This window comes from Rosa rugosa, chromosome 2 (genome assembly GCF_958449725.1).
Source record: "Rosa rugosa chromosome 2, drRosRugo1.1, whole genome shotgun sequence".
NCBI lineage: Eukaryota > Viridiplantae > Streptophyta > Magnoliopsida > Rosales > Rosaceae > Rosa > Rosa rugosa.
The window spans coordinates 1,523,362-1,539,950 of NC_084821.1; the positions used below are offsets into that span (position 1 = coordinate 1,523,362).

Below are 16,589 nucleotides of genomic sequence, written 5' to 3' on the forward strand. Positions count from 1 at the left end.
GTAGGTTTTTCCAAGCAAAAACCAGATTTTGCTGTTTTGTTTTACCTTCTGTTCTCTATGTTCCCGTATTTATTTAAAATAGTAATTCAACTCTAAAACTTACCAAATTTTGTATGCTGGAGCCCTTGTGTGTTTACTACATCTCTGTAAATTTTTATATTTTTCTGGGTAGTTTTGCTTAGTGTTTCAGTTCGTCTTTCGACTGTTGTTCAGTGGAACTGCAGTCACGTTTTATGACTTTTGTTGAAGCATTTAGTTTCACTTAATCCTCTATGAGAGACACTTATTTCTCTTACACTACAATCGACATATTTGAATGAGAAAAAGGAAAATCAGTAGCTTTTAATTTAGCTATCAACTTCTTCAGTTCATGTATATTGTGACAAATATTTATATATACTTGTTTAGACTTCGCAATCAGTATATATAATACATCTTTCCTTCATTATTTATTATGATAATGATTTTGTGGTGTTACCTGCTCATATTAAATTTAAATATTTTACCCGCTTAAATTGTTTGCGTTAGAATATATATGTGCGGAATGCAGGTACTTAACGAACCATAAGTTCACACATAAATATTAAACCAGAAGTTCATACATAAATATTGAACTAGAAGTTCACACGTATCGAACCTGTAGTTTCGACAACACTGAAAGATTATGAATCTTTCCAAGTAGGCTCATCCAATTAGATGTGATGTCTAGGTAAGATTCAATGAGGCTGTGTACTTAAGCGAGCCTCACTCCACCTAAATCTGATCTTCTTACCTGGTCGTATTTAATTGGAGTTACCAAAAAGGTTGAGTAATAATATTTCACGTGTATCGAACCTGTAGCTTCGATAATACCATATAAGGAACTTGAAGTTTCCTTCACAAATTCACTATACATGTTTAATCCTATTGTTTCATACCATGTTATAGAACCTGAAGTTCTTATTGATTGCTTATGGAAGTTATTACCCATAGCACTAACTATTGTCCTTTAAATCCTTGTAGAGAATGTCAAATCTCAACAAGCTTGACTTTGTCGCTTTGGAAGTTTCCGGAAGGAACTACCTCAAGTGGACCCAAGATGTCAAGCTTCATCTAACTGCAAATAAGATGAGATAAAAGATTATTGCTGACAACATCACCCCTGAAGACATGAAGGCAAGGGCTATGATTTTCATCAGAAAACATATGGAGGAAGCACTCAAGGTGAAATATTTAGCTGAAGAGGACCCACGATCTCTTTGGGTCGCTCTAGAAGAGCGATTCAACCATCAAAGGGCCATCTACTTGCCGGAAGCAAGGCACGATTGGCAGAACATACGTTTCCAGGATTTCAAGATTGTCAATGAGTATAACTCTAAAATCTGCCGGATTCGGTCACTCCTAAAATTTTGTGGAGAAGAGCTCACAGAAGCTGACCTACTGGAGAAAACTTTCTCCACCTTCCCTCCTTCCTGTATGGTCCTGCAGCAACAATACAGGGAGAAAAACTTTGCTAGATTCTCAGAATTAGTCACCATCATGTTGCTCGCTGAAAAGAACAACAACCTACTTCTAAGGAATGATCAAGCAAGGCCCACTGGTACTAGAGCAGTTCCTTTGCTTGAAGCAAATACTATTGCCCATCATGAAAATAACCATGGACGGAGGAACCGGGGCCGTGGAAGGGGAAGAAGGTCTGAACGTCTGAGGCATGGAAGGAGAAATGGGCCCAGAAATGGCCTATATGACTGTGACCACCTATGCAATGGCCCAAGGGGTCGAGGAGGACGTGGACAAGGTCCACGTGGTGGAAACCGAAATGCCCAAGTCCGACAAGCTCAAATTAGAGAGAACGCTGGCCCGGCCTGTCGCCCTCAAAATCAGCATAATCTATGTTATAGATGTGGAGGCACTGACCATTGGTCCCCACCTGTCGTGCAACAGATGAACAGATAGGAGAGTATCACGCCAGACGCGGAACTTGAGAGGCCAACCTTGTGGAAGAGTCAGTCCCTATGGATACCACCTTGGAGATTACTGATTTCCAAGCAGCCAATGGATACATCGAGGATTGAAAACTCGAGGACATGGACATAATAGGCACTTGTGCCATATCTATGTTATTGTTATGAATAATGCTTTCTATTTTTCAGATTATCTTTGGTGATTTTTGGAATATTAGTTGTTAATGTTAGTGACCGAGGGGGTGGGGGTCTAATTAACGTTTAGAGAGAGAGAGAGAGAGAGTAAATGAGACACGAGAAGTATAATAGTTCGTCTCCCGCCTTAGCGGGAGACTACGTCCACTTGAAATCTTTAACTATGTGTGTTGGGCCTTGCGGCCCAACAGGATTACAAAGTGTGTAATGGGATGGTGAGTAAGTGGGAAGGAGTCTCCTTTTATAGGGGAGGGAGGCTCCTTCCTTTACATGTTTTCCAATGTGGAATAAGAAACCACTATTCTAGTCTAGAAAACCATATTGTGGAGGCATGTTGGCAAGGCCGGGAAGGTGGCTTCCCGGCGAGATATTGGCCGCTTCCGACTACCATGGTGTAGCTTGGACATCAGGCTACGAGATGCATGTCTCGGTTGAGCCCCACCATGGCTTGTGGGCCCCCTCCCCCAAGAGGGTGTTACTTATGCTTGGTGATGTAGCAAATCCTCCATATTGTTGGAGGTATGTACATTAGTTTAACATAATTTGGTTATGCTTGGATGTTTAATTCAATAAAGTTATTTATTTTCATACATGTGATCCATTGAATTAAATATATGAATAGGCATGTCTTGTGGGGAAGTTTGTTGTCTGGCTGATAGTGCTACTGTCTGTCTTGACCATCCAGTTCCCTATGTTCACACCCATAATGGTCCAACTGAGGCCCATTGCCACCCAACCTTATTCCGCATTACAGTTGGTAACTGGGTATGACCCTGATGTTTCGCACTTACGTGTATTTGGGTGTGCAGTTTTCGTGCCCATTGCGCCGCCACAACGTACGAAAATGGGTCCTCAACAAAGGATGGGCGTATATGTCGGTTATGAATCTCCATCCATTATACGCTATTTAGAGCCCTTGACAGGCGATCTCTTTACCGCTAGATTTGCGGATTGTCAGTTTGATGAGACAGTTTTCCTGCCGTTAGAGGGAGATAAGAACGTTACTGTTCCTGATGAACGACGTGAATTGACATGGAATGTCCCCACTATGTCTCATCTCGATCCTTGAACTGCACAAAGCGATAATGAGGTGCGAATAATTCTAGATCTACAGAGTGTAGCCCAAAATATGCCAGACGCTTTCTCTGATCTAGCTAAAATGACGATATCACATATACCTGCTGCAAATGTGCCTGCAAGGATAGATGTCCTTGTAGGACGCGTCGTCCCAGATGGACGAGGTACTACCATAGCGGCTAACCAGTCACATGTCCCTGCCCAGAAGCGAGGTAGACCACTAGATTCGAAGGATTCCTATCCCCGGAAGAGGGTAAAACCGACACAAACGAATCCATTAGACATCACAATCTCAACTGATCCATCTCACGAGATAATTCCGGATTATGGGTCCGTCCTAGAAGAGACAACGTTGGGGGACGCTCCAACGTCTGAACCCACTCCCGAGAATAGAGAAATCTCGGTAAATTATGCATGCTTAAGTGAGATCTGGAATCGGAATGAGATTATCATCAATGATATATTTGTATTCGCGGTAGCTACCAAAATTATAACTAGCGATGACATTGAACCTCACTTCGTTGATGAATGTCAACGTAGAGACGACTGGCCAAAATGGAAAGAAGTAATTCAGGTCGAATTAGATTCCTTGACAAAGAGAAAAGTGTTCGGGCCTATCGTTCCCACACCTCACCATGTTAAACCAGTAGGATTTAAATGGGTATTTGTAAGGAAGCGTAATGAGGAAAACGAGATTGTAAGATACAAGGCTCGTGCGTCTAGTGGCGCAAGGATTCTCTCAACGCCCTGGGATTGATTACGATGAGACATATTCTCGCGTAATGGATGTCATAACGTTCAGCTACCTCATCAGTTTGGCAATTTCCGAAAAACTGAATATGCAGCTAATGGATGTGGTTGCAGCTTATCTCTATGGGGATCTTGATGTAGAGATATACATGAAAGTTTCTGAAGGACTTAAGATACCCGATACAAATAGTTCTAGACCACAGAACACCCTCTCCATTCGTTTGAGGCGTTCACTTTATGGATTGAAACAATCCGAACGGATGTGGTACAACCATCTAAGTGAATATTTGATTGGGATGGGATATGTAAACAATGAACTATGCCCGTGCGTGTTTATTAAGAAAACAAGTTCTGGATTTGCAATTGTGGCAGTCTATGTCGATGATATGAATCTGATTTGTACTCCTGAAGAGATCAAAGAAACCACCAAGCACTTGAAGTCTGAATTTGAAATGAAAGATCTTGGGAGAACGAATTACTGCCTCGGCCTGGAGCTTGAGCACCGTGCTGATGGGATTCTGCTTAATCAATCAAACTACATCCATAAGATGTTAAGACGCTTTAATGAGTATAAAGCGAAGCCTTCAAGCACGCCCATGGTCGTCCGAAGTCTAGATCCTAAGAGAGATCCGTTTCGTCCTGCAGATGATAACGAAGAGATATTGGCACCAGAAGTCCCATATCTAAGTGCAATAGGGCATTATTGTACTTAGCTCAATGCACTAGACCGAACATTTTATTTTCTGTGAACTTGTTAGCTAGATATAGCTCTGCACCAACACGCCGCCACTGGAATGGTATAAAAGATATTTTTCGTTATCTTAGAGGTACGATTAATATGAGCTTATTCTATCCCTATGCATCAAGAAATGGATCAAACCCCCTTGATCCTCAGAATGATGCTCGCCTTGTTGGATATGCTGATGCAGGCTATCTATCAGACCCACACAAGGCACGTTCCTAAACTAGTTATGTCTTTACCATTGGGAATACCGCAATTTCTTGGAGGTCTACAAAACAGACCCTTGTTGCTACCTCTTTGAATCATGCTGAGATTCTAGCTCTTCACGAAGCAGTACGTGAATGTATATGGTTGAAAGCCATCACAAAGCATGTTCAAAGCACATGTGGGCTGCATTCCACCACTGATGAACCAACCACTATCCATGAGGATAATGCTGCTTGCATCGAGCAAATAAAGACAGGTTTCATCAAAGGAGACAACACCAAACATATTGCACCGAAGTTCTTCTTTAATCAACAACAACAGGAGCATCAGAAGATTGAGGTCAAGCAGATTCGATCTGAAGACAATCGTGCAGACCTCTTCACTAAGTCACTACCAAAGTCTACATTCCAGAAGCATGTACAAAGTATTGGTCTATGTAAATTATCTGAATTACCTAACATGTAATTTTCAGGGGGAGCTGAAATCAGGGGAAGTATCCCTAAGCATACCCACTTGACCATTGTGTACTCTTTTTGTCCTTCGTCCAGGGTTATTTTGTCCCACTGGGTTTTGTTACCTGGCAAGGTTTTAACGAGGCACATCTTTAGCATGGTCACCCCACTTATACTACATCCTGAAGATGTTTTGATTCGACATATATGCATTTGCTCATATTTTCCCTTCGACCACGGGTATTTTCTACTGGGTTTACTGGGCAAGGTTTTGGTGCAGCAATTCTAATGCATCCCTCCCGTAGACATACTATCTACTTAATTATGATGCTGATAAGAAGACTTCACCTATCTCTAAAGTTGTGATGCTGCTACTCCACACTCACGCGCGTTGTGCTCTTTTTCTCCTTCGACCAAGGTTGTTTTATTACTTGGCAAGGTTTTTGATGAGGCAACTTAGAAGCACACAGCCTAGGCAACACTATTGACATGAAATATCGAAGGGTGAGTGTTGTAAATTATTATGGCTATATCATGTAAATAGGTATAGGGTAATATATGTTGACTTGTGTGTCATGAAGCTATGTGAAGTAGCAGCAAGTAGAGCAGCAGAAACCATGTAGAGTTGCAGCAAGATCTTGACATTCTTGACATAATCCTTTGTAATTAATGCAGCCATAACAATAGACTTATTGTTATGGCTTTCACACTAGTTTGTACTCCTATATAAACCCTTCTATTGGGAGAAGAAAATACACAACATACTACACCCCATCTATATGAATCAAAGCTCTCTCCATTTTCTAAAACACTTTCACTTTCATTTTACAACACATCACTATTAAAAAATTTAAATGACTACAAGAACCAAAGTCAGTCAATGTATGATAGCATAAATATATACATGGACAATTAAGAGAGAACCAAGAGATGAATCCTACACCGCCAATCTGAGCACCGCCAATGACATTAAAATAGTTTGAATATATCTGGTCAAAATTGCTTTTGAATGTCCCATGAAGCCAAATTGAACACTTTACAAGATTTCACCAGTACCACACCATCTTCATGGAGCTGTTTCTAGAGTGACAATAAGCAACACAGTACATATGGTTTAATTTATAATTTGAACTTCCTGCACCAGAAAGGCCCAAGATGCGGCTGATTTCTTTCGAGCTTTTTCATTGTGATGATAACTGTGCAAATCAACATGACGAAAAGCATCAATTAGAAGATAGCTAGCTGGCTAGATATTGCACCTACTTTGGTGTTTTGATTTGTTTGGCTGATTAAGGAACACTTCGTTCACATAATAATTCTGCCTCTTTTTTTTTCCTTCAATAATGAGGTTATGTACTCTCTAAGTAAACAGAGGCCGCTAGATAAATTCTATGAGCAAAGGAAGGGAAGCTGACATATGCAATTGTAAACATACAAAATCAGGAAAGGAAAGGTCGATCTCTGTCACAAATCTTAGATATAGATTTCATGCCAAAATATCTTCATTTATTTATCAATATGTAGGTACAAGTTTTGACCAACTTAGTGTATTGGCATTCCCATACAAAACGGTGAAGTATCTTCCAAGCTGATCCAAGAGAATCTCAGGTAAATGCATTCATGCATACATGCGTGGTAGATTAGTGGTTGGTCTAGGAAAGTATCTTTGGGGTGTAATATTCTTTATTTAAAGATATTTTTTCTGTTTGCCAAATTGTGTAATTGATTTCCTAAGTATTTTAGGGTTTGGTGTCTTTAATTGGTTATCTTTAAAACAAAAGATTGTTTCCTTGTAGAAGTGGAATTAGGGTAAGAAAAATCTGTTTTGTTTTGTGCATGGTGCGGCCTCCTTGGTATATATTGAGAAAAGTGACGTTCATAGTAACATAGGTCTTGAACGCAAGAATATTTGGGAGTCTTGCTTGTTGGTCTAAGTTTGAGTCTTCACAAGAGTCAAAACACTTGGTCCATGTATAAGTGTTCTTGATCATGTTTTCATATGCATAAATTCTCTTGAGATCAGAAAGAAGAGCGATATTTGGTGATCGTTCAAGTGAAGGAGTTCAAGACGGAAGACAAACTTTGTATTATATTTTGTCTAATCATTGTAGTCAAGCTAGTGCTATTCAAGTTTGTAAAGAACATATCCTTCATCATAAGTTAATTCTTATTTTGGGTTCTCAAGAGTAAGAGCCCCGCAGTGTTTTTAATCTCATATTTGAGGTTTCAATGCGTAACCAAAATCTGGTGTCTTGTTTGTTAATTTTGGTTTCTGCTACCCAGTAAGGATTGATCCGTGCATTGCAATCCCCATTTTCCATAAAACACATTTTGTCCTTGTATTTTCACTTGGCATCAGAGCAGGGTCTAAAGCTTTTTAGTTGATCTGTGGTGAAGGATGGAACGTGAATATAACAGAACCTCCAGTTCGATAAATTGCCCCCCTTTCTTTGATGGTGAAGATTACTCACAATGGAAGATCATGATGAGAGCATTCCTCTACTCTCAGGATGAAAATATGTGAAAATAGTTGAGACTGGATGGGAACACCCCACCAAGGCTGAAGACTCAAAGAAAGTAGAAGGGACATCTGCAAGAGTTCTTAAGCCTAGGAAGGAATGGACAGAAGAGGAGGTTCGGAATAGAAGTTGTGATTTCAAGACACGAAATTCCTTATACACAGCTTTATCCAAGAAGGAGAGGGTGAGAATCAGCCATTGTGACACGGCTAAACAACCATGGGATCTTCTTCAGGTCACTTATGAAGGAAATAAAAAGGTTAGAGGTCAGAAGCTTCAGAGTCTTGTCTTGGAGTTTGAGAACATGCAAATGGGGGAGGATGAATCAATAGATGACTTTCATGCTCGTCTTCTGAATGTGACAAGTCAGTGTCGCAGTCTTGGTGATCCTTTTGAAGAGCATCGAATCGTCAAGAAAATTCTTAGGTCTCTTTCATCAAAGTTTCACTCCAAACAGACAGCTATAGAGGAAGCTCAAGACCTGGACACCTATTCTCTCGACGAACTGATAGGTAATCTCAAAATCTTTTAGATGAGGATCAAGCCTGAAAAAAAGGTAAAAGGTGTTGCTTTTTCCTCCATTAAAAAGAAAGATTATATTGTTGATGAGTCTGTGGATTTAGCTTTGTTGACGAAAGAGTTCAAAAAAATTTAAAAAAACAAAAACTCTTCTGCAAACTCTTCGAAAATTTTTCCTAACAAGCCTAAATGTTTTGAGTGTGGTGGAATTGGACATCTTGCTGCCGATTGTGGCAACAAGAGGTATAATTTGCGTGGAAACAAGGATTTAAAGTCTACTTGGAGTGACAGTGATGAAGGCTCTCAATCCGATGGCGAAGAGGTAAATCTTGCTCTTACTTCCTCCTTTGATTCTGAATTATCTGATGTTTCTGATTTAGAAGATGACACTCTTGATGAAGAAACAAATGAAAAATGCAAGCAATTGTATGATGCCTCAAGAATTGTTCTTAGAAAAAATAATAAACTTGAAGAGGAAGTCGAATCCTTAAGAGGTTAGAAACAAAAAATTGAGCAAAAATTTGAAATATCTTTGAAAGAATGGGAAAAAGAACGTACTGATCTTGTTGATAAGATTAAAGTTTTGTAGGGTAAGGTCAAGTCTCAAAATCAAAGTTTTGCATGTTGAAATTAAAGTTTTACTAACAAAATCAAAGTTTTGCATGTTGAAATTAAGGCTCAATCCTCTTTAAATGTTTCTAACCCTTGAAAATGAGAAATTGCAGGAAGAATTATCAAGGGTCAAGGAAAGCTTTAACAAGTTCTCTATAGGGTCTGAAAAAGTCTCTAAAATGATTGGATTTGGCAAAGCTTATTGTAATAAAGAAGGATTAGGATATAATGGCGAGTCTTGCAAACCTTTGACATTTGTAAAAAGTGTAGAAGGTGAGAGTTCATCAAGTCAGTCACAAAGCTCTAGTGACAACAAGTCTGCCACCGAATTGGTTGTAAGACCAGAACCTCGTGAAGCCATCCAATCACATCAGAAATGCTTTTCGGTAAGTTTTGACAAGCACACCTCTGTGCGTCAGCCCAGGTATATTCACAACTCCAAAAACTTCATTCCTACTTGTCATTATTGCGGAAAATTGGGACACATACGTCTTAGGTGTAATATACTTCGCAGGGTCACTTAAAATCAGAGGAAAGCATCAAAAATTATCCAAACTGCATCGCTGCAAGCTGAGCTGAAAGAGTATCTAAAGTTGATCATCAACAGGATTGCAGAGCGCATTACAATCCCCAAAGAGCAGAATTTGAAGCAGAAGCAAATCTGGATTAAAAAAGGTTCTAATAATTGTTTTTCTACTTATGTGGATAATCTTGATAATATATATGCTTGAGTGTGCTGTTGTTCCTACTGAACACAAATTGGCTAATTTGTTTACTAGGCCGTTACACATAACTCAATTTGAATCACTTAGAGGCACCGTTGGTGGATGCTCTAAGTATTGATACTCTCACTTCGCTTGATCCATTTTGCATGCATTCATGAAGTATGTCTTCATGATAGTATAGGTGCATTTTCTTTACGTTTCTGCATGGTTAGGTTCAATTTCTGGAAATTCAGGGATTGAAATGGTGGTTTGTATCCCCGAGTGTCTGACAGATTATTTTGAACTTAAATTGACAAGGGCCGTACTCTTTTCCTTAAATGTGTGTGCAATGAGGTGCCTAGCACGTTTTGTTTTTGCTCTTGCATCACTCTGTAATTGTGAGCTTGAACAACATATTCTCTATCTCCTTGAATCCTCACATGCACACATACTCAAGTGGTGGTAAGTCATATTTGTTGGTTGGCCTGTTCTTAATACTCTTGTACGGAATATTTCCTTATTTTTGCTGCTCCTTGAAAAAAAAAATGAATGATTTATGGAGCATGCCCAGGCTATTCCCAAAGTAAACAGGCATCGGTCGTGATGAACGATATGAGGATTGGGAAGAAACGTGAATGGTTTGATCACCCCGGTGGATTGTGAAACTATTAACTCGAGTATATGTGCTTTTTGGGATGTCCTTGTTACATTTAGTACCCTAAAGTCATCTGACTTGGGAGCTACTAGCATAATACTCGTTACATGGATCATAGTCTTCTTGAGCAAAAAATGTTACTTTGTGTGAAAGGAAAAAATAAAAAATTCAAAATCATGCCCACACGGTGTTATAAGGGGAATAAAGATTATGTGCTTCAAATTGTTTCGTATATGAGTTTTGCTTTTCAGGTTTCCACAAATATTACACCCCCCCATCTTGAGATATGTTCACTCTTCACAACAAGAGGTATAGAATACTCGATCACACTCTATCTTACCTTGTGATTGTCGGAATCAATTCACTCGTGTGAATTTATTTGTTGCACTCTTGTTTATGGTTAAGTGGTATTGCTCTTGTTGGAACAGCTATGCGAATTAAATATGTTCTTAGCATTTGGATACAACCCACTCATTGTGTGTTTGCATTTCATTCTTGCATCTCTCATAACATGCATGATCACACTTAGGGGGAGTATTAATACTTGGACTATCTTCCTCTGATTGATTCGACTTGGGCTAGTGTCTACTGTGCAACATCTATTTGTGATCCTCCTTCTACATAGCTTCCGCTACGTAAGTTACCTTTGTCATTCTTATTCAAAAAGGGGGAGAAATTAGATGTGTGACTATGATAACGTTATTCTATCACTATACCACAAAGTTAAATAGACGACAGTTAATGACAGTTCATTAACTGTCGTCTGAATGAAAAAGCTGATGTTGTTTAGTAGCATGTCGTCTGATTGACCTCATTCAGACGACAGTTAAAAACCATTGTCTGTTCAAAATTCACACAACATATATAGATAAGTATGTGTCGTCTGAATATTTCCAAATTAAAATAATTAGGTTTAACTACTGTCTGTTACAAACTCACACGACAGTTCGTTTATTAACTGTTGAGAAAAGTTATATTACATCAACAGCTTTAGGAAAACTGTGTTGTGTGTGATGAATCTCAGACACCAGCAACACAACTACATGATGTCTGAAATGAATTTCACACCACACAGTTATAATGACACTGTTGTCTGAAATGAATCTCCAACAAGCGTTATTGTTGTTTTAGTTGTGTCTTATGCAAATAAAACATCAGAAGATTTAGGAATCTATCGTCTGATAGGAACTCAGACAACAGTTAGTAATCTGTTTGTGTTGTAGGATTTACATAAGGTATAACAGTCCACTGATGGGATATCTCGTCTAATAAGAACTCAAACCACAGTTTTTATTATGCTTAGTTGTGGTTTATGAATCTTAGTCAACATATTATTGTTATATCTGTTGTCTGATTTCAGTATCAGACGACAATAATTTTATTATACATGTTACCGGAATGGAGATCACACAACGTCAATTTGTTATTTCTGTTGTCTGAAATCAAGTTCAGACAACATGTATTATTTGTTGTTTTTAGATGTGATATGTAAGTGGATCTCAGACAATGGTTTTGTGAACTCTTCTGTTGTGTTTGGAAACTACAGTTATCTTAACTAAATTGACTTTGCATAATTGTTGCAAAAGTATTAACATTCATATCCCAAACAAATCTAAAATAAGACATCATATATCAATGCCATTTGTCTCTTACATTTGCAATCCAAAACATTTCCAAAAATACATATCTATATCTAGATATGATCAAATCCAGCAATAACCTCAATCTAGCAAGTAATATTGTCTATCTTGTACAATCAAGGAGGTTACCAAAATAAGTCACCAACTAGTAGATTGGTAGTACTATTTACGCACAGCAACTAAGCCAGCAGTGTGGTCAAGGCAAGCTTCCTCCGTATGCCTTTAAGTATTATCTCCGTATACCAACCTTCTTGATCCTAATTTTTAAGCAAAGCCCACCTTGATACCCAATCTTGATGAAGACACAATGCAAAGTGCCTTTCAGTATTTGCATGGCCTGCAATAAAAACGTTGTGCTCTCAAATCAAAAAACTCATACGGAATAGTTCAAATAGAAATCTTCTAGCATTCCAATCAATACGAAGCAGCGACAAAAATAAAACCCCGATCTTACCCAAGCCACTACTTGAAATTATTTAAACTGACAGAATAGATCATTAGTCAATATAGGTAAGATAACCACAGCAGTAAAAATGCTAAATGTTGCATCACACTTCTAACTAAATAGACTTAAGAACCAAATATCAAACTTAAGACTACTAACATTGAGTCTACGATTAAACTTTCATTCAAACCAGAAGCTGAAAGATAAGCCATAAATATCCATAAAATCAAATGGTATCGAATCAAATTGTGTTCAGATCTAAATATGATGGCAGTGACATTCAAGCTTACCCAGAAAAGCAAAACTGTGTGATCTGTTAAAAGCACTATATTGCTTGTGAAAGCATTTGGTGTGTGCCCTTTTTTAAATTAGCTGGAGCCTGGATTTGCTGCCAACAAAAAACACATTCAATCCAATTTAAATCAGAGAACACATTCAATCCAGCACACTTTGCAACAATAATGAGCACCTATATATACACTCAGAAACCAATACACTCAATTCCAATTCCTACAGATCCAATTCCAACCACGTGAACTTAGAAACTAATTCAACACACTCAATCGAACCAAATATTACAAATCAAACAGACAACATCTTAGATTACCAATTCAGTCAACGAGTTAGAATCTAAAATGTGAAGTCATATATACTGAGAATCAATAAAATTCACAGCAGTTCATAAAAACTATACACTCCAAAAGCAGTGGCATTGAGTAAAAAATTCTTCATCTGAAAGTGTTAAATTCACTTGACAAAACCACATACTCAGTACTAAGTAAACTTCCAGAATTCCCATCAAGAAGCTCACCATAACATACACATCCCGCCCCTGGCACCAAAAACAGTCAAAGAACTTAGTTTGAATGGCTTTGGTCAATTTAATGTTATTTCAAAAATGCAGATGCACATAAACTGAGAAGTAAATACCTTCTTTTCCTTTTGTGCAACTCCAACTACTCCAACCAAAGACTTTGCACTCGTCATGTGAATGCTCATAACATTGCAAACAAACAAGCACCAAGGGAAACTCTTTTAGATAGATACTATATAAATAAGTAAAAGAAAATGTGCATGCAAACTAATCTTACTTTACAGTGGCCTCCACAACCCAATCACCAATACAATTAAAATTAGTCCCCTTGGAAAGTAAATCAACCTGTCATTAGAAAACACATTCAGTCCAATTTAAATCTAATTTTGAAGGTCTATTTTGAAGTATTCGCGCATGTTAATACTTCAAATAATAAAATCAATGACACAAACAGATATTGAATGAGTTTAACAAAAGGATCAAACTTACAGAAGCTATTATAGGGGGTTGAAGAAGTTGTTTGAGCTTCAATTTCTCATAGAAAAACATAAACAGTTATGTAATCTGCATCATGTTTAATGCCATGTAATTAGAACCAAATTATATACCAAACATAACCAGACAATATAAAGCACTGAAGTAAACAAATCCCAACAATCAAATGCATAACTGTTAAGCACAATGGATATGAAAGCACATAAAAGTTTTACAAAATTGTAATCCGCCTATAATTTCTAACAAACTATCGTTGTCCCAACAACTGACTTCCTAACATGGTAAAACAGATGTATTTTTTTTTTTTTGAAGTATACAAGTTGCATCAAGAAGGGAAGATGTATAGACAAAACGAATAGGATCAAAAACACTAGATGTATATGATTTAAGTCAAATTACCTTGGATTTCTTTGAAGAATTTGAGTTGACTTCTACAACTTGCTCTTCATTTTTTTGCTCTTCCTCTTCGATTCTTTGTCTTCAGGTGTAAGCAAAGGAACTTGTCCAAGTGTCTCTCTATCAATAGGGCTCTTGATTGGGAGAGTTTCCTCATCACCAAAGGTACCCTCCGGAGGGGGGGCCAACATATGAAATACATATGTGTAAAGGATGATTGCACCAACCTATAATTGCATCATCAATAATATACAATGTTTAGTACTTTATCCTAAATGATTAATTCAGTTTGCAAAGATATTTAGTATTGCATCACTACAGAATTTGCAACTTGGATTTCAGTTACAAACTTTGGTGATCAAGAGTGAAATGCAAAATGCCTACCCACTGGCCAAACGAAATATAGGCAGTCTCATTTGTGCTACATGTTGTCGAGTCACCAAAAGGGTTGGATGAGTCTCTACATAAAGATGCAATCAGAACAAGCGGCACATGCATTCCCAATGTTTCCTGCACATCATTGAAAATAAGCTTAGTTATTTTGCCCAAAGCCCAAGCAGCATTAACACAGCTTACATAGAAAACTAATTCCTTGCATATAAATATACTCATTATTATCTAAATGCATAAGATCAACAATGGCAGATATCAATACTCATGAAACTAGCTTGATGATCCAAGTTGTCCACCGTACATTCAGTATGCAAGTTTGCATGCATCTGGTAACTTATATTACAAGATTAACATCAGCTAATCATCGTTGAATCTAAATCATCCCACATTTTGGAACAAAATCAATACAAGCTTCATGCTATTAAACTTTATAAGGATGGGAGTGACACAGCATACCAATTCCAATTTGTACAATTGTGAACTTGAAGTATGGGTATGGTGGACGGACGATGGATGCGGTTATATAACCTATGATTGAGCCTGATATGCTACCAAGAACTACATTCGCAGGAATAAACCACCTGCAAAAGGATAGGCCATTCAGAATACAAATCACAAGGCTTTACTATCAAATTTTGAAAAGAAAAAAAAAAACAACAGAAATAGCTCATACCACTCGAGCATTTTCTCCCAAGTGATCGCTTGTCCGAGTTGAAAGAATATCAAACATGGAAGCAAAAGCGAGAAAACGAGCTGCAAGAAACAAAAAAGTAAGCAACTTAGGAGCTGCGAGAAAACGAGCTGCAAGAAAACACATTCAATCCAATTTAAATCAGAGAACACATTCAGTCCAACACAGTTTGCGACAATAATGAGCCCCTATTTATACACTTGGAAACTAGTTCAATACACTCAATTCCAATTCCTACAGATCCAATTCCAACCAAGTGAACCCAGAAACTAATTCAACACACTCAATCGAACCAAATATTAAAAACCAAACAGACACCATCTTAGATTACCAAATAGCAAGCTATAAATCCTAAGCTTCAGACAGGCCCGGTTCACTTTTGATTAAAAACCTACACAAATTTACCAAAATCCATAGGAATCCACAATATCATATGGTCATACCTGAATTTTATTATTAAAAATTACAATATGAGTCGTTCATCTTTCTCCTCTACCAAAAACACAACGCCGGTGCACCCAACCCGTGTCACGAAATCTGATAGACCAACAGAAGAAGACGGGGAAGAGTTGAGATTTTTGCAATAAACCCAATCATATCAGTAAACCCAATCAAAGCCCAATGAAATAAAACAAAGAATTGAACTGAATCTGAAAAGAGAAGAACTTACAAGGAGAGAGAGATGGAGGCTGAAGAGTGAACCCGTGGATCCTAAGGGGGAGGGGGAGAGAGAGAGATATGGAGTGGCGACTGAGGGAGACTGATGGAGAGAGAACCCATGGCGGAGAGACTGAAGGCGCGCGCGAAGGAGAGAGACGAGGCTGAGTGAGAGTGAGGCTGAGAGGCTTGACAAGGGTGAGAGGGTGAGCGGGATTGAGGCTAAGAGCGATGGCGAGTGAGAGAAAGGCTGAGAGCGATTTGGGAGGGAGAGTGACCTAATTTTTTTAGCGAAGGAGGGAACACTTTCAGATGGGCTAGGTTGTGAGGCCATCTCCAACCCTGGGCTAAGGGGTTGGTATAGCCCAAAAAACACCATTTTCCATCTCCAACCCAAGGCTATGCTATAACAAAAACTGATTTGGGGGGCTAAAAGGGCCAAGGGCTGGGCTAAACATAGCCCTTTGTTTAGCCCTTGGGCTTCTTCTTCGTAGGGACCACGCTGATGGCATAAAATTCTGATCAACAAAATCAATGGCTGAGATTAAAGGACAAACAATAAAATAACATGATATTTAAACTTATAGCCCTAAGGGTTGGAGATGGTAGAAATTATAACCATTACTATTTGCATGAATAGTGATTATCGGGGGCTAAAATTTAGCCGGGGGGCTATTGTAGCC

The 16,589-nt window shown here is 38.4% G+C and overlaps 1 protein-coding gene, 1 long non-coding RNA gene and 1 pseudogene across 2 annotated transcripts; 1 reads left to right on the forward strand and 2 right to left on the reverse strand.

The window, feature by feature from the left end:
* Positions 1–1,149: 1,149 nt before the first annotated feature.
* LOC133727861 (uncharacterized) lies at positions 1,150–1,935 on the forward strand. The gene has a single exon (XM_062155269.1). It carries the CDS (start codon positions 1,150–1,152, stop codon positions 1,933–1,935), a length of 786 nt encoding a protein of 261 aa, XP_062011253.1.
* An 11,253-nt stretch (positions 1,936–13,188) lies between these two features.
* On the reverse strand, positions 13,189–15,320 carry LOC133727874 (protein PIN-LIKES 6-like; annotated as a pseudogene).
* A 26-nt stretch (positions 15,321–15,346) lies between these two features.
* Positions 15,347–16,231, reverse strand: LOC133732278 (uncharacterized). Its single transcript, XR_009857026.1, has 3 exons — positions 15,920–16,231; positions 15,693–15,786; positions 15,347–15,359 (listed from the first exon to the last, which is right to left on the reverse strand). It is a non-coding gene; the product is annotated as an uncharacterized LOC133732278 (long non-coding RNA).
* Between the last annotated feature and the right edge of the window lie 358 nt (positions 16,232–16,589).

What these genes read in the sequence shown, in the direction of transcription:
- LOC133727861 (XM_062155269.1), top strand. Translation starts at nt 1,150, where the DNA reads ATGAAGGCAAGGGCTATGATTTTCATCAGAAAACATATGGAGGAAGCA.